At 39.7% G+C, this 27,601-nt stretch overlaps 4 protein-coding genes across 7 annotated transcripts; 2 read left to right on the plus strand and 2 right to left on the minus strand.

The window, feature by feature from the left end:
• The first annotated feature begins 270 nt into the window (after nt 1-270).
• Nucleotides 271-4,048, plus strand: LOC128681902 (uncharacterized protein). The gene is made up of 6 exons (XM_053766207.1): nt 271-486; nt 711-822; nt 979-1,037; nt 1,899-1,992; nt 2,573-2,709; nt 3,314-4,048. Exons 1-6 carry the CDS (start codon nt 425-427, stop codon nt 3,420-3,422), a joined length of 573 nt encoding a protein of 190 aa, XP_053622182.1. The 5' UTR covers nt 271-424; the 3' UTR covers nt 3,423-4,048.
• A 288-nt stretch (nt 4,049-4,336) lies between these two features.
• On the minus strand, nt 4,337-15,690 carry LOC128681898 (uncharacterized protein). The gene is made up of 13 exons (XM_053766201.1): nt 15,531-15,690; nt 14,974-15,087; nt 14,682-14,804; nt 14,313-14,408; nt 13,802-13,886; nt 13,201-13,330; nt 12,524-12,629; nt 11,422-11,509; nt 10,979-11,160; nt 10,506-10,658; nt 10,064-10,184; nt 5,025-5,216; nt 4,337-4,894 (listed from the first exon to the last, which is right to left on the minus strand). The coding sequence occupies exons 1-12, from the start codon at nt 15,549-15,551 to the stop codon at nt 5,038-5,040; spliced, it is 1,398 nt and encodes a 465-aa protein (XP_053622176.1). The 5' UTR covers nt 15,552-15,690; the 3' UTR covers nt 4,337-4,894; nt 5,025-5,037.
• Nucleotides 15,691-15,957: 267 nt separating this feature from the next.
• On the plus strand, nt 15,958-22,850 carry Pus10 (Pseudouridine synthase 10). Its single transcript, XM_053766200.2, has 11 exons — nt 15,958-16,338; nt 16,852-17,096; nt 17,627-17,736; nt 18,061-18,185; nt 18,606-18,823; nt 19,220-19,333; nt 20,545-20,647; nt 20,960-21,066; nt 21,449-21,545; nt 22,039-22,228; nt 22,628-22,850. Exons 1-11 carry the CDS (start codon nt 16,216-16,218, stop codon nt 22,810-22,812), a joined length of 1,617 nt encoding a protein of 538 aa, XP_053622175.1. The 5' UTR covers nt 15,958-16,215; the 3' UTR covers nt 22,813-22,850.
• A 186-nt stretch (nt 22,851-23,036) lies between these two features.
• LOC128681744 (uncharacterized) lies at nt 23,037-27,266 on the minus strand. 4 transcript variants are annotated; one of them, XM_053765882.1, is made up of 10 exons: nt 27,206-27,223; nt 27,062-27,110; nt 26,912-26,959; nt 26,522-26,660; nt 25,851-26,007; nt 25,535-25,622; nt 24,994-25,322; nt 24,273-24,350; nt 23,967-24,040; nt 23,037-23,343 (listed from the first exon to the last, which is right to left on the minus strand). In XM_053765882.1, the coding sequence occupies exons 3-10, from the start codon at nt 26,921-26,923 to the stop codon at nt 23,099-23,101; spliced, it is 1,122 nt and encodes a 373-aa protein (XP_053621857.1). In that variant the 5' UTR covers nt 26,924-26,959; nt 27,062-27,110; nt 27,206-27,223; the 3' UTR covers nt 23,037-23,098. The 4 variants fall into 4 exon arrangements, with proteins under 4 accessions (XP_053621857.1, XP_053621854.1, XP_053621853.1 ...); XM_053765879.2 differs by having other exon boundaries at nt 26,912-27,110; nt 27,206-27,266; XM_053765878.1 differs by lacking the exon at nt 27,206-27,223 and having other exon boundaries at nt 27,062-27,199.
• Between the last annotated feature and the right edge of the window lie 335 nt (nt 27,267-27,601).

The following is a 27,601-nucleotide window of genomic DNA, read 5'->3' on the forward strand; positions in this document are numbered from 1 at the left end:
GTTGACTTTTGCCAATAGTTAGCTAAAATGCCTCAGCTGCGTTGTTGTAGTAATTGAATTGAAACACAAAAATATATTTTAAAACAAATCAATTATTTATTTCTTCTATTATTTATTATAATTAAATTCGATGTAACTATTACAACTACAATACAAGAATATTGGAATCGCAATCGAGCGCCATTTTAGGCAAGTTACGGTAACTTTTTTTGTTTTTCACTATGGCAATACAATAAAGACTGTTGACCAGAAGTACTTACTAAATCCATGCATTTGACTGACACTTTAACAAGTTGACAGTCAGTCAGCTGCTATCTGTTTGTTTTGAGGTTATGTTGTTTTGAATTATATAGTGTTGAAGTAGTGCTTATATTGGAAAATATTCAGAAGAAATTGGAATAAAAAATAATAAATTGTTATTGAGATGTTAGCAAATAGGCTACGTCATATCAGTATCGCCGCTGCGAGGCGCAAGTCTTTGTTAAAGTAAGCCAGATACAATACTTTCATTTTTATTGTTGTGTTAGAAAATGTAATAAGGTACCTATGTACTTATATAGCTATTAGCACGAATTGTTAAGTTATTAATTTTTCCCATTTACTTCTAATGAACATAAATAAAACACAAAAACAAATAGTCGCCTTATCTTCTAAAAAAGTGACTATGCTATTAAATAATACTAAACTACTTACCTATTTAATTTGTGTAGTATTCATGCTGCTAATTATGCGAAGGCTGCCTACGACGGAGAGGGCAAGACCACAGTCCGGGTGCTCAACATGGAACCAGAATTGGGGCTCATGATAGATTCTTATGCTACTGTGAGTATGATTTTAAAGTTTAAGCTATGTTAGTACATAATGGAAGAAGAATAGTGTCTTCTTCTCCGCTCACCCCTTCTCCCAGTTTATTTGGCATCTGGTTTTATGTAGATAGCCAATAGTATACTTACCACAAATTGGTTTGTCTTGTTTCAGTATGGCTTCCGGTTAAACAATGGTGTTACAGTGCTAGGACCTATCGCTATATTTCCCAGGTGAGAACTGTAAAATGTACCAGGCAACATATTTTTTTGGAGTATTTTTAAATGTTATTTTTAAGTTTTTTTAGGCCATTATTAAATGGACATGACACAATAAAGGTAGTGATAAAATCCCACGCTTCCACCCTCAACACCTTGTATACCAAATCATGTCACTCACCTCCTTCGTCGCCCATTGCTAACAAGCAACAAGGGATGTGAATGACATGGAGTACTGGTACCAATAAAGAAGGCATAAGCATGGAATTTTTTTTTGGGGCCAATGATTTCACAGAAATAGCAGGACACAAAGCTGGATGAGCATGGCTACAGTAAAGTTTGAGGAGGCTTTTACCCTTGGGGACCAGAAATGGAATTAAAGCTATAATTGGATACTTGAATAGCTTGGGATGTTATTCCCTCTGGTATTTTTTCCAGTGAACTAAACTTCAAATATTAAATAAAACTCCAAAAGTGCAAAAGTTAACAGAACTACGATATATTTCCAAAATCACAGCGAAAATGTAACAATTCAATTGATCACAAATAACTAAAATTAGCGTGAAAATATACTTCTTTTTTTAACGTCATTTTTATTTTTTAAACTATAATCTTATTTTTCAATTTATTTGCGGCCAATTTATTTTTATAACTAAACTGAAAACTTATACAAATAATAATAATAAAGCATGGAATGATCAGGTACTCCGGTTGTACGAAGTACTTATTAAATCCATGGGCATAAGTCAACAAGGGGACATATATAATTGTTGCAAATAAATAAATAAAATATAGTAAATAATCAAAAAGTAACCTTTTTGTATGAATAAAGGATATTATTATTAGTCATTTTTTAAATGAGAGCTATTGTTGCAGGACGGTTCTATCTTGGCAGGTTCGCAGTTCGCACGACATCACGGAGGAATCCCTGAAACTCTTCAAAATGTTGGAACCCAGCATTGATATTCTGGCAAGCTTCTAAATAACTTCTTAACTTTCTTTGCCCCATATAATTCAATTTACTGGTTGTCACCAGATGTTTAGACGACTTACCTATATAAAATCTGACATTGACGTTAGCAATAACACATTAGATAAGAAACAAAGAATAAGCAATTTCAATCCAAGATCTTGAATTAGGTTTAGGTTTAAAGACATTTATTCTCATAAAGACATATTTTACATCACTTACATGAAAACACAAATAAACTGAACACAACAGACAAGTTCAGTGAGTAGAAATTCTATGTTCGGCTAATTGTTTCTTGGATACATCGAACGAGTTAATATTCTTGATATCAGAGGGTGTCTTGTTAAAAAGACACCGCGCACCTTCGCATGTTATTGTCGACCGGTCGTAGCATTTTGTCCGTGCCTTGTGCAAAACGATGAAGAATTATTCTCGCAAAGAATTATTTTCTTGTTCCTTACCAAATCCCATTTGATCATTAGGATCATAGTCATATAGATCATATGTTTTTTTTCTATTTTGCGTGTCGATGGCATTTTGACAACGATGATAGGTTTGAGAGTCGTTGTGTCGCCGCCAGATCGTGGGGCTGGAGAGCAAGGACCGCGGCGCCATGAACGCGGCCTTCCGCGCCGCGCGGGCGCTCGACCTCAACGTGGAGCTGCTGTCCACCGACCACGCCTGCTCCACCTTCAACTTCCTCAACGCCGAGGGACGGTGAGACTGACATTTATGTCCTTCACTATTGATGTTCCAATCGACAGAAAGAGTTATAACGGGTTTATTTGTTAGACAAAATAAAAATCTCCCGACTCAATATTCATTTCGCTACAACTTTTGGAACTGCTTTTAAAACTCATCCATTTCTATTGACCGGTCGGATCCAAATATGTCGTCTGTTGCATGTAAATTGTGGCTACATTATAAACAATGGTAAACTGCAATATCCTAATATTATAAATGGGAAAGTATGTTCGTTCTACTCAACCAATCTTCAAATTTTGCATACATGTAGTTTGAAGTATGGAGAAGGACATACGAATAGGGTACCTTTCATCCTGGAAAGTCAATTCAAGCAAAGCCGCAGACAAAAGCTAGTTTTCTAATAAAATCCTCTCTCTAGTGTAGCATAATTCGTATAGATCACTTTTATAGTACCTTCCCAATCTGTCACTTTGTTTGGCCCAGTTACCCGGATTGTGCCGGGACGTTGTATGGAAATCTTCTATCTCATTTGGTAACACTCGTCCGTCGTCTACAGTTTTCTAGGTCTTCGTGAGGAAGATTTCTGTGCTAGAGGTAAAATACTTTGTGTTGACAGGTCGGTGGCGGGCGCCTGCATCCCGCCGCTCAGTATCGAGCTGAACGAAGACGATATGTTACAATCCAGGCTACATTACGACAACCTCTTTAACCGGAAGATGGACTAGGAATTTGAGCCTTATTGCTTTGGTTTAAGGTTCACATAAGTGATAATCTACGAGAAAATGCACCTTATGGAGGGGAGTTGCTTACGACGTATTAAACGCATTCTAACTAATAATATAAATGCGAAAATAAGTTTGTTTGTTACCTCTTCACGCTCCATCTACTCGACTCTCTTGAAATTGTGTATACATGTATTAAAGTATGGAGAAGAACATAGGGTACCTTTCATACCGGAAAAATAATATTCCGTGGGAAATTCACGCGGGCGAAGTCGCGGGCAAAAGCTAGTCTATAATGGAAATGAGCAAGTGAAACGTCTCAAGCGACTTCCCTCCATAAGTTACGTCAAATTTAGAGAATGTGTTCGGACGAGATATTCGATAGAAATGTTACTTTATTATGATTTTTATTTATTTGTTTCACACATTTTTACATCTACCATTACCATGGTGTAATAAGATTTATTTTCGAATGACTGTTGCTTGTTGCTCAGAAATTTTACCAAGGCTGATGTTTTTCAAATAATTTAAAATGTGGATCTTTTAAAATTCGCGAGATAAATTGGTGTCATCACAGACACTTTTGTACATATAGAGTTAGTCTATTGCAATAAATAAATTTAATTGTGTGCGCTATTTTCTTTATCGTCCTTTTCTTCTTCACCTGCGCTGTGGAAAGCGGCGGTACGTAGACTTGGCTTTGAGTAAATTTTTGATATGTATTCAAGTTTCATAATTTTAAAAATTTTTAATGTAATTTTTCCTTACATGTTATATTAAACATTGTTCTCTACCGCGTCTGTCTGTTCGCGATAAACTCAAAAACTACTGCACGGATTTTCATGCGGTTGTAACCAATAGATTGTAAAGAGTGATTCCTGAGGAAAGTTTAGGGTTTAGGGGTATAAAAAAGAATGGATGTGAAAAAGTGTCTTGAGAAGGTCTAATTTCTGAATAAATTCTTTAGGGTCTATTAAATAAACAAATAAATAAATATATTAGGACAAATCACACAGATCGAGCTAGCCCCAAAGTAAGTTCGAGACTTGTGTTACGGGATACTAACTCAACGATACTATATTTTATAACAAATACATATATAGATAAACATCCATGACCCGGGCCAATCAGAAAAAGATCATTTCCATCATGACCCGACCGGGGATCGAACCCGGGACCTCTCGGTTCAGTAGCAGGAACTTCACCACTGCGCCACCGAGATTGTCAAAAATAGTCGTCGTATTAAATAAAATAATTTTTTAAAACTAAACAATTTTATAACAACAACGTTCACTGGCGATTTGTACATAATTAACTATAACAACCAGGCATACGGCCCGTATGATTCACCATAGTTTAGACAAAACTTTCAGTATTCTGAAAATTTATTTTCACTTGTATTTACACGAACAATAAATAATAACAAAATTAATTCGTATTCCTTTGATCTCTTCTTTCGAACGGCGACGGGATGTCTGGAAAGGAAAATATAAATTGAATAATTGTAAAAAGTCGACAGACGAAATATGCGTGTGTCTTTTTATCTAGCTTTGATTACATTTATAAAAATAGTTAACAAGTAAACAACAAGTATAATAGTTATACTTGTGTGTGAGCACTACAAGAAGTGCGCGCCGACGCCGAGCTGCAACCCTGGCGCGAGGCGGTCGGCGGCGCGCGCGCGCAGCGGCACGCAGTAGCTGAGCTCGAGCCGCGCCGCGCGGCCCAGCCGCAGCGCTACGCCCGCGCCGCACGACACCCGCGCCTGCGACAGCGCCTCCAGCTTACTCTTCTCCTCTGGCATCAAACATACAACTCTAATCACAATTTAATTCAATCATGTCGGATACGGAAATCTACCAAACACAGACTGACGTGTTCTCTGAAACAACCAATCGAAACTAATTAGATTCTGATTTTTGGAGGGAAGGTGCTACGTAATGAAACGCCGGTTGGAGTCATAACTGTTTATTTCCGTTTCCGGATCAGTGTTGACACATTACAAATATTAATACCTTCCACATCCCACCAACCAAATCCACAAAAAGAATCAACATACTTATATCTAACTTAATTATTTTCTTTAATATGAGCTCTACGGTGGGCTCCTTTATCTCGCTCCGAGGCATCCGGTGGTAGAGGAAGACCCGGCTCCGACGGAGTGGTGACTTCCACTGCGTCTTCAAATACGTCTTCAGAGTTACTTCTTTCCTGAGCGGAACTCTCCACTACCGATTCCCTCTGACGTAATCTCTGAGCGTCCCACGTGACTCTGAAACCCCTCGGCCTCCTCCTCTGACGGGAGTACTGAACGTATCTATTTTTATTTGTAAGAGGTATTATTTGGTCGTGATGTCTACGCCATTCGGTACCATCCCCCAGTTTTACTTTGTAAGAGATCGGTCCTGTCACTTCAGAAACATGCCCCTTCGCCCATTTATTTCCAGCTTTAGAATAATCACGTGCTAGTACAGGTTCCCCGGGCGAGAAACTAGAATGTTGTCCACCGGCAGCTACTATCTGTATGTCTTGCGCAGCGGCCACCACGGTGGCGGCGTCCAGCCGGCCACGGAGCCGACGTTCGGACATCGCCACCGCGGAAGAGACACCCGTAGTAGCATGCTCGCAATTCCGGTATTGAAATAGAAATCTATAGATAACTAAGGGCCGTTAAAATTTCTTTTTTTTTCAAAGATTGCCCGCTTTATCGCCTTTTTAACGGTTTTGACCGCATTCTCCACCTCGCCGTTACGCTGGGGTCTATATGGAGCCGATGTAGAATGTCTTCTTTTATTCTTTACACAATATTCTTTAAACTCGGCTGAAAAACATGGTGGGCCGTTATCGGATGCTAACTGTGATAGAATACCAAATCTAGCAAGAATAGATCTCAGTGCCCTTATTATTGTACCAGCCGACATCTCATTCATTGCAACGGTCTCGATCCACTTTGAATGAGCATCAACTACGATCAAAAAACGTTTACCAGCACAATCAAAAAATCTATATGTATTCTCTGCCAGGGATGCAGAGGATACTCCCACGGGTGAAGAGGAGCATGCGCACGGAGCGGCACGCCTCGCAGGCGCGACATATCTCTGTTTTTATCAATGTTGGGCCAGTGAACATAACTGCGAGCAATGTTTTTCATTTTATTCATTCCTAGGTGACCACTATGAATTTCTTTCAGAACGTCAGATTGCAACGAATAGGGAATAACAACACGATATTTATATATTATACATCCACGATCTGTGAATAAGTCCTGCTTATGCGCAAAAAAAATTTTTTCTTCTTCACTAGTAGGCGATGACGGCCAAGCCAACCAACCATAATATATAGCCTAACACTTTAGAAAGAAGTGTGTATTTTCAAGTTTCTTTAGAAACATCAATGAAATCTATAGGTACAGTTTCCTGTACAAAATTTAAATAATCCACCTGAGGAGTATCGAGTCGCTCGTGCGACAGTGGTAGTCGCGACAAAGTATAGTCCGGGCCGTTGTCCGCCGATCGTACGAATTGTATGTCGAAGTCGTAAGCGGCGAGTTTCGCGGCCCAACGCTGTAACCGACTAGCCGCCGTCTGATGGATACCCTTTTTGTCACCAAAGATATAAGTGAGGAGTTTATGATCCGAACGCAATGTGAATCGTCTTCCAAATAAATATTGATGGTGATTTAAAACGCCATAATAAATAGCTAACGCTTCTTTATCTAACTGACTATAGTTGCGTTCGGCCTCATTTAGGGTGCGTGGAGCACAGCTGACCGGTCGTTCGCCGCCGTCAGGATATGAGTGCGCCAGGATCGTACCGACGCATCCGTGGGAGTCCTGGAAATAGCGTCAAGTTTGTTTGGATCGGGATGTAACCCATTTTTATCTATTATAAAGCTTAAGTATTTGACACTTTTGGTTAAAAACGAACATTTTTCTAATTTAACCGGGGTCTTACCCATTAGACGTAATCGATCAAGCGTAGCTAGTAAATTACGCATGTGTACGCACGCCTATCCCCACCTGTGATACATATATCGTTCAGGAACACTACTGTTCCTGGGATGCCATGTAATGAATGAATGAATGAATTTATTTATTTTCAAGTAACAAAGACTCATAATTTGTTAGTAAAACTTATAAAAACTAGGTTAGTAAAATTCGTTTAGTTAGTAATGTCTCCTCTATAATTTTCTGCGTCCGGCGTCCGGCTATAAGCGAACGTCCCAACATGCGTTGTGATCGCCGTAAACCTTTGTGAATCAGGTTCTAGCAATATCTGTTCGTAAGCATGCCGAAGGTCAATTTTTGTAAATACCCATTACATAATTTTGCGAACAGTTCCTCGACTCGTGGAAGTGGGTAATGATTTCGATTTAATATCGGGTTGATCGTTACTTTATAGTCCCCACAGATTCTCAGTTCGCCAGGTGTACCGAAATCCGAGTGGTCCACCCGGTAGATGGAACCATCTCGCTGCAAGCGCTCCAGCTGCGCTCGACGCGCTCACGCAGCGCCAGCGGCACGGGCCGTGCACGCACGTACACACCGTTACAATCCACGAGCTACAATCGTAATGTTTTTTACACGTACCTAATTTATCAGTAAAAACCTGTGGATATTCCTTACATAACTGACTTACTAATTGATCCTCTTCGATTAGTTTATTCATATTGAGTTATTTTTAAAAATTTTAACCAATCGCGCCCAAGTAAAGGCAATCCACCCCTTCAATCACATATAAGCGGACGTTATTAGCGGATACCGATTTAAATTGTATATTTACTAGAATATTCTAGTAAATATACAAATTCCTGTAACAGGAACAGTGTTCCCAGTACAGTGTTTACAGTATTCCCAGGAACAGTGTAAGGTTAAATTCTTGAGAATTTAACCTCTTGGATATATATCCAAGAGGTTAAATTCTTGAGTCCGAATAACTTCGTAATATTAAATTATCGGAGAGTAATTTCAACTCGTAAACATCAGAATTTATCGCTGAAATACGACTGCCCGTGTCTATCTCGCACTTTAGGATTTCGGAATTCACTTTAATGTTAATAAGGATCGTTACCTTAACTCGACGATACCACCAAATTGAAAAAAGCTTCCTCTTCCGCAAAATTTTGACGAAACTCACTTCTTTGCAAACGATCGCGCACTTTTCCGCACATCACACGTAAATGACCACGTTGATTACAGTTATCACAATTGTAATTTGCGAATCGGCGCCTATTTGCTGCGTGACCTTTGCCACACCGCCAGCACTCCGCACCATCTCGAACATAGCCCCACGCGCCCCTCCCGGCCGCGTCCTGTGGCGGGCCTCTCGCACCGCATGTAGGCCTTCAGTAGCCGCGCCACCACCATTATCAGTGCTCCCAGCCGCAGCCCGTCTCGACACCCCACTCGTCTCGGCGTGTCATTCTGTTGCCTCTAGAGCCAGAGCCTCCACCGCCTTCCGATAGTCAATTGTTGCGAGATGTTTGAGGGCCTGAAGATATTCCGTTGTGGCGACATCTACCACGCCACATGCACAACGGCGCAGATGTAAAAAGCCGACCAAACGCAACTAATAACAAGCCACACAAGTGATCCAGGACACTACGGACAGATGGCACAACGGTCGACTCACTATGGACAGCTAACAAGCCTAGACCGCGCAGACAGTGCGTTTTCGATTGGAAGCATAAATACAACCTCCGACATGACACCGTCGGAGCCGTGCGGTTCCCCAGGCGCAACACCTAGCCTGGCGGGAAGATCTTCCCTTTGTGGCGGTCGAGCATAATCACCTAGCTCCCGCTACACCGTTAACGATTCACCCGCTTTTAGACGAAAAATATTTCCGAGCGTTGTGGTTCGAGGTGAGCTCGGACTAATTCTACCAATTCGTCGTACGTTTTTTCCTCAGGATGTTTTGGGGCACAAAGATCGCACATAAGGTTATAAGTTTCCTCGCCGACTACTGTTATTAGGGTAGACACTTTCAATTCCGTTTTAATTTCATTTAACAACATGAATTGGTTTACGCGTCGCACGTACGCCGGCCATTGTTTGGCGTTGAGATTAAACGGCTCGATTTTACCTATTGGCATCGCGATTGATTGCGAGAAAACACTTAATTATTAGTATTTCACTATAAGGAACACAACTATGAAATATTTTGACCGAAACACGCGCAGGATAGTTTTATTAACAATTTTTCTAATGCACCTCGTCTACGCCAGTGCTACATAATGAAACGCCGGCTGGAGTCATAACTGTTTATTTCCGTTTCCGGATCAGTGTTGACACATTACAAATATTAATACCTTCCAGGTTGTTGTCAAAAATTATCTAGCACTTCTTTGCCTCTATTATTGAAGTCATTACAAATTGTGTACAATTATTCTAGAGTTATAAATCTAATGTTTTGCTTTTGTATATAAGGCGTCGTAAATATTCTGCAATTGTAGAAAATGTATTGACATTAAATGTATTGAGTCCATCTCTTGCGTATCTTTGATAATCTTCGTAATTGTATCATTTAATATGGTATATCCGTAGTAAAACCCACTTACGTTTGAGTAAGTATGTATTACACAGTTTAAAGATCCCTAGCATTAAAATTCGCAAAAATCAGAATACGTAAAAAAGAAAACTCACCGTTGTCGGTCAAGCAGCCGGCGTTGAGGAACAAATGCGACCTGAACAAAGAGCCGAGGCCGTTCTTGGCCGGCTGGAACGGCAGCGGCGTGTACACGTGCAGGCCCGACGCCCAGTACATCTGGAAACCACGTCATTAGCGGCAAACACGCCAAGCGTGTTATAAAACATACCTCATCATCATTTTCAGCCTATATCACTGACAGATTATTGAAAGTTACAATAAACTATATTTTTTTAATTTTAGTAATCACTCAATGCTGGGAATAGGACACTTTCCTGTGACCCGAACAATGTCATCTGACCAACGGGGTGATGGTTAAAACACGTTAGTGGAAAACATGCCTAGCGTGTTTTCGGGTAATACGTTAGGCACGTTTTTAAAGAAACTAGGAGAAGAAACTTCGAAAATGATGAGTGACACAACTAATCAACAAATTACCTGTCCTCCTTGCGCCTGCCCATCCTGGTGTGGCCCCACCCCCCGCTGCCCGAACCCCCGCAGTGTGGTGGCGCCCCCTAAAAACAGTCTATCTGGGAGCGCCGTGCCGAACATATCGTGTAATACACCTAAAGCCCCGGTTACTTGGACCACCTGGAACAAGATTAGGGTTGGATAAGACTGTTATTGATTGAGTGTTGCCAAATCCAGTTTCTAAATGTGGCATATTAAGATAAAAGTATTTTTTATTTTTAGAGTAATACAATATATTTTATTGTAAATATGAATTTATAGAAATATTCATATGATATCACATGTTCAAAAATTATACAATAGAAACAAAAATAAATACCCACTTTATTTAACTAAAAATTCCGTTATCACATAACCTAAGATCCAAATCTGAAAACTATACCATCGCGTTCTAATTTGTCGCTAGCGCCATCTATCGGCCACTAAGTTAAATTCCTCACCACGGACTCTGTGAGCGCCACATTGGCCTGCGCGTTGAGCTCCGTCTTGAGATGCGCCACGCCGCCGCCGAGGCCCGCGACTTCGCTCGTGAACTGCACGAGAGTGCCGCGCGTCGGGAAGATGGGCTCGTCTCTGTGGTCCACCGACAGTACGTGGCGGATCACTGACTTCATTTGCGGACCTGGAGACGAAAACTCATATAAGTAGTTTCAAACTTTCGCGTCTCATTATTAAATAATAACTATTATTAATAATGTACACGCGCACGTACCTATTTATATATCAGATGTTAAACGGTACGTGCACGTGTTCATTGAAAAAGATAATTAATTTTTAATGTTTATTTTTGTTATAGTTCCTGTAAATCCTATTATTTTCGTAAAGATTTTACAGACAGACGCCATTCGTGTACGGAACCCTAAAAGACAGGAGACGCGCTCACCGCTGTTCTCCCGAACCGCGAAGCTGGTGGTCTTGCTGAGCACCGACGTGTCCCGCACCAACCCTTCCCACTGCAAGTTGTGTTTCGTCTGCAAACACACATTCGTCGAGGTTGTCATTCCAAACAGAGATGGCCATTATTCGAATACATTTTTATTTCAATGATTATTTCTGAGGCGATCGTCACGATTTAAGATGGCGCCAGGGAGTCGATCGCACACGAGTGCCATCGACACAACAGGTACATGACAAGATCAAAAAATTAGAAATGTGGATTTATGATTATTGTTATGATTCATAGACTCGTCGCAGTGCAGCTGAATCGTTATACGAAAATTTAAAGTTATTTCGAAAGTACATTTCTTAAGTGTATTTAGTTCATTTCTTGAATGAACGAACAACTTTATGTAAGTGAGTAATTATATATTTATATAATATGTAACATATAGAACATTAGACTTTGGCATTGCACGGAACCCTCATCACGTGAGTTCAACTCGCACTTGACCGGTTTTTTTTTTGCACTGGTGTTTATAAAGCCAAGTCGGCAACGCCAATTTTTTAACATAACATGTTACAAAAACAAGTTAAACCGTCCGCTGCGTCTATCGTTATGGTTGTGTACGCTGTGCTGCCCTACGCTTTGTTGAGTGCGCGCTAACACAAAATGAGTCGCTTTCCCTCCCCGGGGGAACGCGGGGGATGCGATTTTTCTAACATAACAGTTAGGCCACGCCCCTAATCGGTTAGTAAAACATGTTTTTGCGGCTGCGGACCCGGCTTAATAATATAAGCTTTCGAATAGTCAACAAAACAAAAATTCGTCATTTGGGGGTGCAAAAAGGTTATAATAAATAATAGGACAAATCACACAGATTGAGCTAGCCTCAAAGTATGATATGGGATACTAAATCAACGATACCCACGATTTTTGCAACAAATATGTATATAGATAAACATCCAAGACCCGGGCCAATCAGAAAAAGATAATTTTCCATCATGACCCGACCGGGGATCGAACCCGGGACCTCTCGGTTCAGTGGCAGGAACTTCACCACTGCCACTATCACTAGTACGTAGCGCAGCGGGCGGCGGACACTCACGGCGGGCGAGGTGCGGAAGGCGAGGTCCAGCAGCAGCCCGCGGTCCAGCAGCCGGTAGCCGGACCACGGGTACTCGTGGTTCTGCTGGTACACCGACGCTGACAGCCTACAAGTGTCAAATGTCTACATTATAAAGGGTGCACGTACGAAGTTTCAAGTAAATGTTAACATTTCAACATTTTTAACATGAACATAATAATTATTAAATATTGACGACCTCGGTGGCGTAGTGGTAAAGTGCTTGACTCTGAACCGAGAGGACCCGGGTTCGATCCCCGGTCGGGTTATGTATGGGATACTAACTCAACGATACTATATTTTATAACATATACATATATAGATGAACATCCAAGACCCGGGCCAATCAGAAAAAGATCATTTTCCATCATGACCCGACCGGGGATCGAACCCGGGACTTCACGGTTCAAAGTCAAGCACTTTACCACTACGCCACCGAGGTCGTCGTAACTTGCTTTCAGAATTATAATATCAGTTAGGATTTTAATTACAGTAAGCGCATATGGTAGAAACATATGTGACGTAGGGATCTCACTATTTTACCGTTTCTAAGTGAATCATTAAGTGTCAAAACCTATGGAAAAACCGCCTTGGCGCAAAATGTCCTTTTCTCAAAGCAGCAACGGGCCTGGGTAATTTAACAAAGAAGTCCGACTCACACGGGCGTCAGAGGCTTGTGCGGATAGGGTTTGGTGGCCGCGATGCTGAAGTTGGAGGAGCTGCGGTAGCCCATGCTGTACTCCGCCTGCAGCTTCTCGCCGCGGCCCAGCACGTTGGGCATCTTCACGCCTGCACCACAAATATCATTCTAAATCAAATAACTCATGCGGAAATTGCTTCACTGACACTTTTAATCATCATATTCAAATCAAATCTATTGTATTATTATAAAGAGGTAAGCGTTTGTGAGTTTGTATGTTTGAGGCGGGTAATCTCAGAAACTACCGAACCGATTTTAAAAATTATTTCATCATTAGAAAGTTACATTATCCAAGATTGCTATGGGCTATATTTTATCTCAAAATTCCCACTGGAGCGAAGCCCCGGGCAACATCTAGTTTTATAATATTTAACAAAGTGGCAACCTAGTAAGGCTTGATAGCTCACTTTCCAGCTTCTTTCTTTTCGTATTTTTTCGCCTAAAGGCATCTGAGATGACTTTTACGAGTACCAACCGACATGATAACCGGTGTGCAGATTTCTTTTGGTTAATGATAATGATGTAAAAATGAATTTCGTTCAAAACAAAACAGAGCTCACCCAACACGAGGTTTCCCTCGTTCTCGCTGACAGTAGTGTTGACTCCGCCCACGACGCGGGACAACTCGCGGACTTGAAACGTCACCTGTTGTCATTGAACAAACACACACTACTTTTATTGCGAACGCAACTGCGAATTAAGCTTTTTGCGATTAAACTATACACACGCTTTTTCATTTGTTATTGATGTTAAAGCAAAATCTCCTTTTGAAGTGGTTTGCCGTTTGCCGTTGCCTTCTCCATTTCACACACAAGTAAATAATCAATCAAGTGTGCAGGTTTCCTCACGATGTTTTTCCTTCACCAGAAGCAAGTGGTAGTCTATGAAAACTACTATACATGAGTCAGATTGGTATACAAACTCAAAGTCAGCTTATAAGTGTCCAATAAATAAGTAAGAATAAACAACTATAGCATTCCCAAAGAGAATTAACATCAGGCTGTAAGAGTCCTAGAAATTACATTAATTTTTTTCGCGGCGTCACAGCCGCTAACGTGTGAGAACAGTTACCTCGAGTCCCTCCGGCGTGGCGCCCGGGCCGGACGACACGTCGATGTACACGCCGATGTCGCGGAAACATCCCATCGCGTCTAGAGCTCGACGGACCTGCGGGCAATATGTAGACAGATAACACTATAGACGGACAGATATCCTCACGTAATATAGAGAGCACACATTACAGAGGTAAGTGTCTGCATTGAAGCAATACAAGGCCCATCTCAGTACAGATATACTGTGTTTGGATCCAAATGAGTAAGCGTAAAATATAAACAGACTAGCTGCACCCCGCGGTATTACCCACAGTATATAATTTGTGGAAATTATAATAGAAATAAATTTTTAATAAATAAATATATTTATAAAGAAGATTAGGTGTACCTTGTGTGCCCTGAGTATGACGTCTTCGAAGTCAGTGGCATGGAAGAGCTCGTCCACAGTGCTGCGGATGATGTCATCCTTCGTGCGGTTCAGCCCGTCCACATGCACTCGGTCCACACGTGCCTGCCACTCGTAGTTTTGGTTATTTTGTGTTTTATTTATCCCTATCCTACAACTACCATTACAGTAAGAAACTATTGTGACAGTGCTGCTAAAATGTTACACCCTGTAACACATTATATGTAAAGTTACTCAATGTATGAATGAACATCATCATGAAAAGGTGACTCACCCTGACGCCTCCTAGCTGTATGGTGGGCTTGGGAATGGGCTCCTCCTCCATTTCAATCGGTTCCTCGAACTCAAACAGACCCCCGCCCACCTCCCCCAGGTCATTGTGCTCTGACTGAAACAATGAAAAGTATATGTTTATAGAGGACCATGACTAAGGTTCCGGTAAGACAAAATTGATGGGACCACTAGACAACAGCAGTCTTTTCCTATATTCATATTTCATCTGGCGCAATCCACACAATATATGGATTGCGCCAGATAGCTTTAAGCTATTAGGTTTATCCAGATAAAATTGATATTTACTTAAGGTATTCTTTGGTGTCTTCACTAATCCCGGAAGGCATTTTATCATTGGATGTCAAGTTTAAAAAGTATGTATTACTGGTTCTAGTTTCAACCAGTTCATACATAATAAAGATATAAATTCAAATAAGAAGAATAATTCACTAAGTTAATAAAGAATGCAGATCTTTTAGGAAAAAGCTAATATTTGCAAAAAATATTTACGAAATCTAACCTGAAATTATTACATTTCAATAAGATATAAAGCCTTACCTTGGCATGCACTGTGCCCATTACTAACGCTTTTTAATATTGTATTGACAAATTAAAGTTAAATTGAATGTTTTTAATAATTTAGAATTTTTTATTTTGAATTACATAAAAATACAAGTTTGACGGAGGCCTGAGGACGACACGATTTGACAGTTCGCGCTGTTCGCGGCTTGATGGAATGGCCTGGCAACACTTTCATAAACTTGCCGTTTTCTTTTCTTGCTCCACAGTCACATTCAGTAAAATCACTGATTTTTATGTGTGTAAAACAGAGGACTCTTTCTATACTGACTGATACAGTATTATATACAAAAAACTACAATGAAACAAACAAAAACTTCTAAAAAATCAGCTGATTTGCGTAATTTAATAAAATGGCAACCTTTTTTAATTTAACATTTATTTATACGCAAGAAAGTAAGGCTTCATTCGAGGAGTAGGTAATTTAATTTGGCTGTATTTCTGAAAACGGAGTGTTTATGTCAAATATTTTATGCTTTTTGAAAATAGTATTTATTCCTTGACTTGTAAGCACTAAAACTATATAATGTGAAAATAAAATTTGCAACCGTGACCGAGAGTGAAGTACCTAGGTTAGGTACCTATATCTATCAATGCTTTTACAGGCTGTCTCTAAACAAGTGTGTTTTTCTATTGTATGTAATAAAGGAATTCTAATTAAAACATGGATAAGAAAGCAATATTTAAGCTGTGCAAAGATCAGGGATGTTGCGACGGCTGCGCCGTTCGTTTCTTAGGCGTGAAACATCCTAACGCATACGAAGATCTCAAGAAACATATAACTCAGGTTAGTATTACATTATTTGCAAAATTCTTTTGTTTATTTGGCAAAATAATCCAGGACTATTCGTGTTTAAGAATAGTTTTTCGATTTTGGTTTAGGCATTTCATGGCCAATTTCTGTTATAAATTAGATGTAAACAAAAACATAACCTTACTTTTTTATAACATTGTTGTTTCTATAATAATTTGAAGTTCGATTCACATTATATCAGCATTGATGTTCTCCCGCTCTAGAATAAGAACACTTCACGTCCTCCTATGGATGTCGTGTGAAGCGACTAAGGGGCACAAACTTGGCGACCCATAGGCAATTATAACTACCCTCTTTCTGTTGTTGGAGGGTTAAAAATAAAATACACATAGAGAGCTGACATCAGCCAGGTGGCCTGACTTAAAATTTTTCAAGATTGGTTAAATAATAATAAATTTTTTACAATATAGTATGTATAATATAGTCCACTCACAGCCCTAAAAGTAACAAGGCCTTGAATTAATGTTGTATTGTAACTTTTTGCAGTATCAAGAATCATCGACAAACAATGGAACTGCCACAGACTCAACAGAAACTAATTCAGGTCTAAATACTGAAGACGAAAAGAAAACGGACAAAAAAGAGAATGGACATAGTAAAGAAAATGGTGACGACTCTCCAGTGCGAAAGAGAAGGAAGACAGAGGCTTGTGTTTGCTGTCTCGGAGTGCTGGAGGAGGAGACGTGGCCAGAGTGCAATCTGATGCTCAAAGAGGTGTTAGAGAAAAAGGGGTGAGAACCTAAGGAAGGGGTGGTTTTTGTTATTACATACCATTTTTTGTTTCATGCTTCAAAAGTGAGAGAACCCTTATATATAATCACTTGTACATCTGTCTGTCTGATCTGCAATTAATCGATAATTTAGTTGTCAAACATAGGTATCATACATATATTACATTATTATTATGTATCACTATACATTTGCTATGTAAGCTGTATAAATATTTTCTCACTTATATGCTCCGAAACTACTGAACCACTGCTGAGAACAAATACCAAAATCTCCTTGCCTTCTGTATATATAAATAAATGAACAACACCCAATGACCCATACTAAGTCTCTTAGTGCACACCTACACTCCCCAGGGAACCTACATGCAAAATTTCAGCTTCCTACTCCAAGTAGTTGCGTTGTCTGTCAGTCAGTCAGTCACTCAGTAATGCAAAAGTTTTATATATATAGATAAACAACACCCAACAACCCATACTAAGCACTAAGCTTGTTGTGATTCTGACGGACCCACAATATGTTCTGTTCACAGTTACGACTGCCAATCGTTTGCATGCGCCCTTTCTGCACCAATATCAACGCTGCTGAGAGAGAAAGTGCTCGTGCTGAAGATACGGGAGGCTTTCCCTGACTATGATCCTGGTGAGTGACATTTTTAAATAAAACACCTTTTCTAATGTCAAAAACACAAAAATATATGGAGCTTATGCTATAGAAATAAAATGATTTGATTTACAGTCAGGTAGGTATTTCTTTTTTTAAAAACAGCCACCATTATTCATCTTCAGGATGAAACATTTTATCTTCCCCATCTATCTTATATGTGTGAGTTATAGCCTTTGAAAACTCTGTTATTATAGTTGGTCGGAAAGTAGCCAATAATTTTTCTTCTTCATTTGCCATAGAGCATTGATTTCAATGCTCTATTGGGTGCTACCTAAATATATTCTTGGCAATAATCGTTAGCGTGCGTGACGCCGCTGAAGGAGGCGTGGAAGTGGTCGTTCGGCGCGCAGCTGGAGCGCCCGCGCTGCGCCGCCGCGACCTCGCTGCTCGTCACCGTCACGCTCGAGTACCCCAGCGAGATGCCGGTCAGTGCTGTGTTCAGGGCTTATTTCGGGGAAATTAGCGTTGAGGATATACGCGAGGTGTTATCTAAGTGCTAGAGGAACACGCGAGTATAAGAAATTATTTTAGCGCTGGAAGAACACGCGAGGAAGGGATAAAGTGGTGGAGGGGTTTAAATATTACTAAAATTCTGCTTACTTAATACTTGAAGGACCGCTGGTGCACTGCCATGCCCATCCGTTATCTAGAGGTCCTGGGCTTGATTCCCAGCGCGGGCAAATAAATTTACCATAGATCATAGATATCCATTTGTTTATATAACGACAATATTCGATGACACAATATTGCATCTTACCGTCGACTAATTAATTTGTATTAAGTACTAACTTAATTTGTATTTTATTATTTCCATTGCTTTTTTAATAAATAAATCATGAATCCAGGAACTGGAGCTCCTAAAGACAATATCGCCGGAGCTATTCGAATCGCGAAGCAAACAGAAGCGTCGCTTCGCCGTGGAGTTCACGCGTCGCTCCGCGGAGCAGGCGCTGGAAGGGCCGGTGGAGAGGATAATGAAGGCGGGGGAGTCGCTGCGGGAGGCGGGGAGGGTGCGGTGTGTCAGTGTCGCGTGTGTGAGGGATCCTATCTATGTCGGGGGCAGGTGAGGAAAGTTTCGTTGTAGGATCGTGGTCCAAACTATTATTTATAAATGTTTCAGAAATTAAACTGTCACAGGCACTTTTTGACGTTTAATTTTAAATTCTATAATACTATCTGCTACCCGTAGCTCCGCCCATGATGAGTTAATATCTATTCCAAATTTGCAGCTGTTTATCCACAGCGTGACAGACAGACAGATTTCCTTATCTTCTCCACCGTTTGTTTAGATGGACCATTGGAGAAGATAAAGGGGCCCTTGGCATGGAATGGCATTTTATGTTTTAATTGGCTGTTGCACGCGCATTGTTAAAGAGTGAAAGTTGTTTTTCGCCGCGGTCGGAGTACCGTGGAACATAAATAAGATTTTATACAATTATAGAGTTACCGTTGTCCACAGATACGTGAAGCTATCCCGGGAACTGTCGCAGACGCCGTGGCTGGTCGACGGCAACAGAATGATGGAGTCCTCCGTGCAAGAGGTTATATTTGACCCGCTGGCTAAAATGCTTGAGTAAGACGCATTGATATTTAAAACAATGAGTTTTCTTTTATTTGAGATTATTTATTTGCCCGGGGCTTCGCTCCCGTGGGAATTTTGAAATAAAATATAGCCTATAGCAATCTTGGATAATGTAGCTTTCTAATGGTGAAAGAATTTTTGAAATCGGTTCTGTAGTTTCGCAGATTACCCGCAACAAACTCACCAACGGTTACCTCTTTATAATCATAGTACAGATGATCATCAAAACGCGTCTGGTTGCCTTCTGAATCCTAATCCTATCTTGATTTAATTATTATCACGATCGCTGTAGCCTAGTGGTCACCATGCCGGACTACTGTACTGGAGGTCTCGAGTTCGATAAGATGGAAAATGATCTTTTTCAGATAGATTATAAAATATAGTATCGTAGCACAAGTTTCGAACTACCTTTCGGGCTCATTCTGTGTGATTTATCTTTATCCTATCTTCTCGAAATTTTCCATAGTTCGGATAAGGACAAGGGACTAAGGACAGGCTAGGTGGGGATTTTCTGTTTATTATCTATTTATGTAATTGTTCCTACTGCTGGGTAAACGCGTCACCTTTCTGTTTCAACATCTTTTATCTTTCGCCAGTGGCTGCCATCCCTTATCGAAGGCCGACAGATTGTCAGACTACCATCTCAACCTTGGCTTGCCTCTATCTAGTGCCATCAGTCGGGACCCGAGTAGTCTTTGAGCCTATCCAGCGCCTTGCGGTTTACATGGTCCGCACAATCCCATTAAGCCATTAAGTATCTACTGACAAACAATAAAAATAAATCTAGCAATGGGGTGATTTGACACGCTTGCTGCGATAAAACACGCCTAGCGTATTGCATGAAGAAATTACATATCGTACTACTTTCGCATGATCCGTCATATATGTAAACTGCCAGATAAATCTGCCTGAAGTTAAATGCCAGTTAGCCATATCCAAGATTTCTGAAACAAAATTTTAACGTTATTGTTACATTTAGGCTATAGGGCGAAGTTCGGGTTTGCATGTTCTCACTATCGAATCGGATCTGAAATGAGAAGCAGCGAATTTATCACATTGCGTTGTGGTTGTCGTTGCGTCACTATGGCGCTCTTCTCGGATAAACTCGATGATGAGGTGTTAATAGGTGTTAACCAGCAAGCGGTAAAAGGCCCTAAATGTTAGAAATATGTTAGAACTTGACATAGATTCTCCCATTGTAGTATAGCGGCGGAGGAAGCGGAGCATCGTCTCAAGTTCATGTCGGCGGGCCGCGAGGACGTGGACGCGCGGTGTCTGGGCGACGGCAGGCCCTTCGCTGTTGAGGTGCAGCTATTTATTTATTTACTAGGCTATGGTTTTGCCAGAGTAAAACTATACTATTATACTGATGCTGGGCGTCACAGCCCCGTGGACCGGGAATGCGGAATAGGTGGTATATATTTTTATCTATCTACTATTACTACTCTTGCTGGCACCAAATATCCGTCATATTAATATTGTTTTCGTATATTTATGCAGAATCAAAAAAGATATAACAATTTAAAAAAGTGTATTTTTTCGTAAATACTGTTTTTTATCAACTTTAATTATTTTGGTAAATACACTAATTCAATTTAAATATTTTCTTTTCGGAAGGTGGCGGACCCCCGACGGATGCCGACATCAGAAGACTACGCGAAAGTCTGCAATGTGATATGTAAAAGTGGAACCGTCATTGTCAAGAAATTGTGTACAGTCTCCAAGTGAGTCAACCTTATTATATCGTTAATAAGCGGCGTAATTTTATATCAATTATTTTCTTAACTTATGCATCCAATACATTATACATAATTGAAAAGTACTACGTATGTTATTCAAAAATAATTAAAACTCACCAAATCTTCCAAATAAAACTTTTTTGGTGGAAAACATACAAAAATCCATTCGGTAGTTTTTGACTTTTCCGTCTATAATCGTACGTGGATTAGGGTGACCCGTATTTTCATTAACCTACCGCCAAACATACAAACACGTACACCGTCTCTTTTTCTCACATCAAAAAAAATAGAGAACATGACTAGTATTATTATTTAAAGCATAGCTAATTATTTGCTTATATACAAAATACTCGTATATTTTCATTAGGGAAGAGTTAACGATACTGAAACAAGGCGAGGAGAGTAAGCACAAAACGTACGAAGCTCTTTGTATAAAGCTGTCACACTCCGCGCATGAAACAGAGGTAACGTTCAGTTATTTTTTAATAATAAATATTTCTATAATCGTGTAGTATGTAATTGAAAACGTGCCTAGAGTGTTTTAAAAACTGAGCTGATGCACTCGCTAGGCGTGTATTCCTGTAGTGAATGTGGCTTCTAAACGACTTTTACAGATTTATATAATGGAATCTTTTACCTCAAAATTTAATTAGTGACATCGAACAGGTGGAAAAATAAAATAAGAATAACTTCACTTTGACTTACTACAATGATATATTTAATATAATTTGTTTTTATTTTTGCGTTCTGGCTCAAGTTAAAAATGTACCTTATGTACCTTTTGAAAAATAAATGATTTGGTTTGCGAAACAAGAGTTTATTTGCATGTGGAAGTGTAGGTGTGTTACAAAAATGATTTTGAGGATTGCCTTGCGTGTGGACATTGCGGTTTTAACATAAAGGTGCAAATTAATATAGACTTATGACAGGAAATATAAAAACACAATTCCACCACAGAAAACCCCCTCAGACCCCGTCACAGTCACACCACAAGACATAGCCAACATAAACTCGTATCGCAACACGCCGCCGTCGAACCCCGCGGCGGTGATCATCTGTCAGCGCACACCCATCAGAGTTTTGCACCGCCGGCCGCTGCTTGCCCGCCAGAGGGAAATATTGTCGCTAAAAGCTGAAACTGTACCAGGTTAGGTCCGCACATTTTTTCATTAGTTATATTATCCAGTTCCGGGGAAAGCTAGTTATTTTTTCAAATTCATTGCAAATTCGCAGCATAGAGTTAATTTGACATGATTTCATCTGTATACAGATTGACAAATAAAACAAAAATTATGTTGTAATTAAAATATGCTTTGGTCTGTTCTTTCAAAATGTGAGGTGAGGTGATAGAGACAGGAAACATTTCAACTCATAAGGACTTTAACATTACCTCGACTTCAGTTATTTCACAGTCATTATTTCAGCCTATTTTAGGCCTATCATATCCCATTCATACGCCTTTGACATTCAGATATCTTTATTGCAACACACAAGTTTGATGTTGTTACATAGAGGGACCTTAAAATTTGTTGTGACGTAATTCCAGACCACCCCCAACTCTTCACACTCCACATTCAAACATCAGCGGGCACGTACGTCAAGGAGTGGGTGCATGGAGAACTTGGGCGCTGCAAGCCTTCGCTAAGAGACGCGATACAAGCCTCTGTCGATATACTGGCGTTGGATGTCGCCAAAGTACATTTAAACTGGCCGAGCCAAGCAGACTGTTGATATTGTAGCTTATAAGAATAAATGTACCTATTTTTAAACATGTTTTGTTTTTATTTTACACCTTTCCGAAAACATACATGGCATGTTGAGGGTACCGTGTTCAACGCATAAAACCACGTTTCTACATGCTGTCTCTTTTTCCCATATCAACGTGTGGACACAATGACATATTATGTGTTTTATTATAATGTGTTAAGTTTCATGGTAGCCACCCAAAAGAAGAATAAATAAAACAAACTTTAATTCATATAAGTTTGTTATACAGGCAAGACTGGTCAACTCCTCATTATTCTGGTGGATTTTCATCTTCAGCTGGCTTTTCTTCTTCACCTTCATTTTTCTCCTCTTCTCCTTCTGGTTTTTCTTCGTCTTTTCCTTCTTCATTGCCCTCCTCTTTGCCTTCTTCTTTATTTCCATCATCTGTGCTTGGGCTAGTTCCATCCGTAACAGCGTCTGTACCGTCAGAAGCTCCCGTCGAACCCGTTGCCGCTGTACCTCCCGTCTCGTCCTCTTGGACCGTGGTGTCATCACCTTTACATTACATTATAATACGTTTTTATTTCAAAGCTAGCACTGGCCCCGGCCTCGCTCCCGTGGGAATTGTCAGATTATAGTTCGACCGACAGCTTAATAATATTGACAGTTTTTGTTCATACTTCGTATTGATATGCTTCAAGACAACGAAATAATTTCTCAGAAAGGATAGTTCAATATTAGTCCTACTCTTCAGCTTGCTTTCTTGTCTCCCTCATATAATACTATAGTTTATATCTACAGTAGTTTGGTCTCATCAGACTTATGAAAAAATGAGACGTGTGGTTCGCACCTTAGAATAAGGCCCCTACTGTGGATGTCATGTCGTAGACAAAGGGATAAGAAGCCTTAACAGCTGATAGGCAACGACAGTATTTCTAAAGCAAGTTGACATCAGGCTGGCGGCCTGTCGCATCCGATTCTTCTAAATCAGATTACTTCCACCTCAATGGTGGTAGTTATTTTAATTATGGCATGAAGTCACGTATGAATTTCATGGTATGAGATGGGTTTACGCCCAGTTTGTTTGTTTGTAAACTCTATTGCACAAGTCGTGCGCAAACCGAACTATTAGATGAGTTTGCACCCGACTGTTTGGGTAGAAACGATCTATGTCATACCTGCCGCAGATGTAGTGTTGCTGCTCCCATCTCCGGTTGTAGCGTCGTCTGCTGTAGTTTCATCGCCCTGTTTCCTGTTGATAACATAAAGATTTAAAGCTTGTTGGCTGGTATCAAAAGTATAGATCCAGACGCCCACCGGCGATTGTTCGAATCCAGGTATTATGGAACATAAAACACGTAGCACGTCACAGCATCCACACGTTATTTTTTCTTACACGATGAGAAACAGCATGTGAACGTTAGTAACGTGCACCGTGTTTGTATGTATCGTGGTAGGACTCGTGTATTAAAACTGGTTCATACTCCTTGGTTGTGTCAGTTGTAGGCGGCGGTCTGGTCGGCATAACGCGCGCAGCTTCCGCTCGCGCTTCTAGGATACGTCTGCAACAATAATGGTGAGACTTTATAATTCATTCATTATTCATAATTGTCCGTTGTTCTTGTATATAATTCACTAGCGGCCCGTCCCGGCTTCGCTCGGGTATAAACATATAAATTATACACCCAAACCTTCTTCAAGAATCACACGATCTATCGGTGAAAACCGCATGAAAATCCGTGCAGTAGTTTTTGAGTTTATTGCGAACAGAGACGCGACAGAGGACTTTGATTTATAATATGTAAGGAAGTAAAAGCATTTTTTCAAACCTTCTTCAAGAATCACACGATCTATCGGTGAAAACCGCATGAAAATCCGTGCAGTAGTTTTTGAGTTTATTGCGAACAGAGACGCGACAGAGGACTTTGATTTATAATATGTAAGGAAGTAAAAGCATTTTTTCAACTCCAAATAAAACCTCAAAAATAAAAATTTATAAAGTCGAGCATCATTGCGACCGCTGCACAAATGGTCCAAGTCTTCTCGCCATCTGGTTCTGGACTTACACGGCTTCCGTTTTTTTAAACCCATGCATAACATATACATACATGTCCTATCGTTCCCCGCGGCTTTGCTCGCGTGAATTTCCTTTCTTACAAAGAATCAGTCAATCTTCGAGAGTGGTAAGATTTAATGCACTCTTACCTAAGCATTCCTATACTGATATGGCCAGACGGCAGTTTGGCTTCCACTGGATTACTTATGACGAGAATTTCATCATCATTGAGACTACTATTGCCTCTTTCCGCACTAGGGATTTCAGGTTCCAATTTCATTTCCTCTACAGAGAGCATCTCGTCGTAATAAATATCGTTGGGATTGTAAAAGTTGGGAATGTATAGTCTATTCAGGTCCTTCCGACTCGGGTACTTCTGGAAATTCTGGTACTTTTGGGACTTCTGCTTCTGGTGCTTTCTTGCTCTTGCTCTTGCTCTTCGGATTGGCTGTTTCTTCTTCGGACAATTCTTTGGATACTGAAAGGGGATTTTATAAAACAAGTTACAAATATATGAAATGGCTGAAAAGGAAGTAACACGTTGATCGATTGACGCACAGCGTGACGGAGAATGCCGTGCCTTGGATCATTACTAGTTACTACTATCATTAGTATTACTTAGCTCTTAAATTTTGACAATAATTTAACACTTAGGTGACGATCTAATGACAAATTGTTATTTACACTCACCCCAGGTCTTTTAGGATTTCCAGCACACCTCATCATCCGCCTCTTTATCAGTTGTCTGGCTTTGTGAAGTCTACCCATCCCTAAATATCTAGAAAATAATCCTGAATTATTTTTACAGAACATGGGGATACTATCAAACTTAAAATAAGTAGTACGTCATTGAGTCCACACGTTCGGACATAAGCCTCTCCCTAAGATTTCCACGTTTCACAAGATTTTTAGAGCGAGACAAGAGTCTGGTGGGCAGCAAACTGTATTACTACATTACTAACAAAATGTCTGAATAAATGAATTAATTGTTAAAGTGGAAAGATACCTTCTTGAGGGTACCTCCGTGAGCGGAGTGAGCTCTCTGTGCAGCTTCCTGGCGGGCGCGGAGTCGCTCGCGCGGAGCAGCTCGAGCAGCCGGATCACGGAGTCGTAGTCCCAGGCTGTGGAGTCCTCATACCCGGGGGGTTCGGGCTCGATCGACACTAGACAGAGTTGGAAATTTTTATGTTTTTTTATGTTAGGCCTTAACATATATGTTTATATAAACAAATAATATTATTTGTTTATTTAAAAACTTTATTGCACAAAATTTATGTAGGTACAAAAGGTGGACTTAATTCCATATTTCGTTCTCTATCAGTTATCCGTAAGACCAAACAGATATACCGATGTACATATGTATAAAGAGATTTAAAAATAAAAAGGTAGTTAATTTATTCATAAAACATAAATTTTGTTCAAAATTATATAGGTCTGTTTTAAATCAATATCTTTGCAAACTAAAATAATAATATTATTCAATAGATTTCCTAATTCATTTACAATTTAAAATGATATTAACTTGTAAAGTGCATATCAACAAAATGTGAAGACTGTTTAAATTTGTTTAATCCACTAAAACACGCCTAGCGTATTTTCCTAAACTTCTTCGTTTAAGAATATGTTTTTTTTTTTATTTCTTAATCTCGTCGGCAATATAAAAGAAAGAAGCCTTACCTTCCACTTTAACTGGCGCGACGCTGATCAGGTCATTCAGGAAGCTGTTCTTGTAGAACTGCACTAGTCGATGAAGCAACCCTGTTTGCACTTCCAATGTGGCTTCACTCAGCAATGCGTGCATCAGCACTGGCAGTATCTGTATTATAATATCACGATTTGGAGCGATTTTTGTTAGGATGGAACTGTCACATGTTTTAACGACTTCCCGTTCAAAGCCATGTTACTAAAAGGCCGCTAAAAATAGAAATAGTGTTTTTTTTATAATTGTCCCAAAACGCTTTGTTTGTTGTCTGATGAGTATACGCTCAATAACAGTTTTTGGTCGTTCAGCGTAATATATACATGGTTATTAAAATAGTACCAATTACATAATTAAAATAAACTTACATAGTAAATCATCGCTTTGATTAATATTTAAAATTAAAGTATGGTAGACTGTTTAAATCAAACGCTCTGTTTTCATTTGCCCCAGAGAAGTTACACGCAAACGAATATTACCAAAGTTCAAACTTTTAATGTACAAAAATGTGCAATTACTTTTATGGTAACATTTGTTTGGTTATTTTATTGCAACTTTTGGATTATCCTGTAACGAAAAGTAGACAGAGCGGTTGATTTAAACTGTTTTTTGAATGGAAACGATGTAATGGCTGAAGTCTTGTTCTTCGAAGAATAACAAACAGTCAAGCTATCCACAACATAATCGAATTATTTTATGTTCCGTTTAATATCCTTGTAATTTTTATCGTAAATGCAAAAATACTTAACAGTAAACTACTTTAATTAATAACTATCATAAAAATAATAAATACCTATTACCTAATTAAATTATCGTAAAGTTATAAAGTAGGAGGTATGTACTTAATATTATTTTTTTATCATGCTTTTATTAGATTTGGTTATTGCAATGCTTCTCGTAAATGTTTTCTTGTGGTTATTTTTTTATACTTTCGTAGTGGTTATATATTGAAATATTGAAAATACTTGATATCTGCTATCATGGGAATTTTCGTAAAACTATTATAAGTAGTCAACCTCTAAGAGCCTGTGGAAAGTGAAACATAAAGACCGCCATCT

Source organism: Plodia interpunctella, chromosome 28 (genome assembly GCF_027563975.2).
Source record: "Plodia interpunctella isolate USDA-ARS_2022_Savannah chromosome 28, ilPloInte3.2, whole genome shotgun sequence".
NCBI classification, from domain to species: domain Eukaryota; kingdom Metazoa; phylum Arthropoda; class Insecta; order Lepidoptera; family Pyralidae; genus Plodia; species Plodia interpunctella.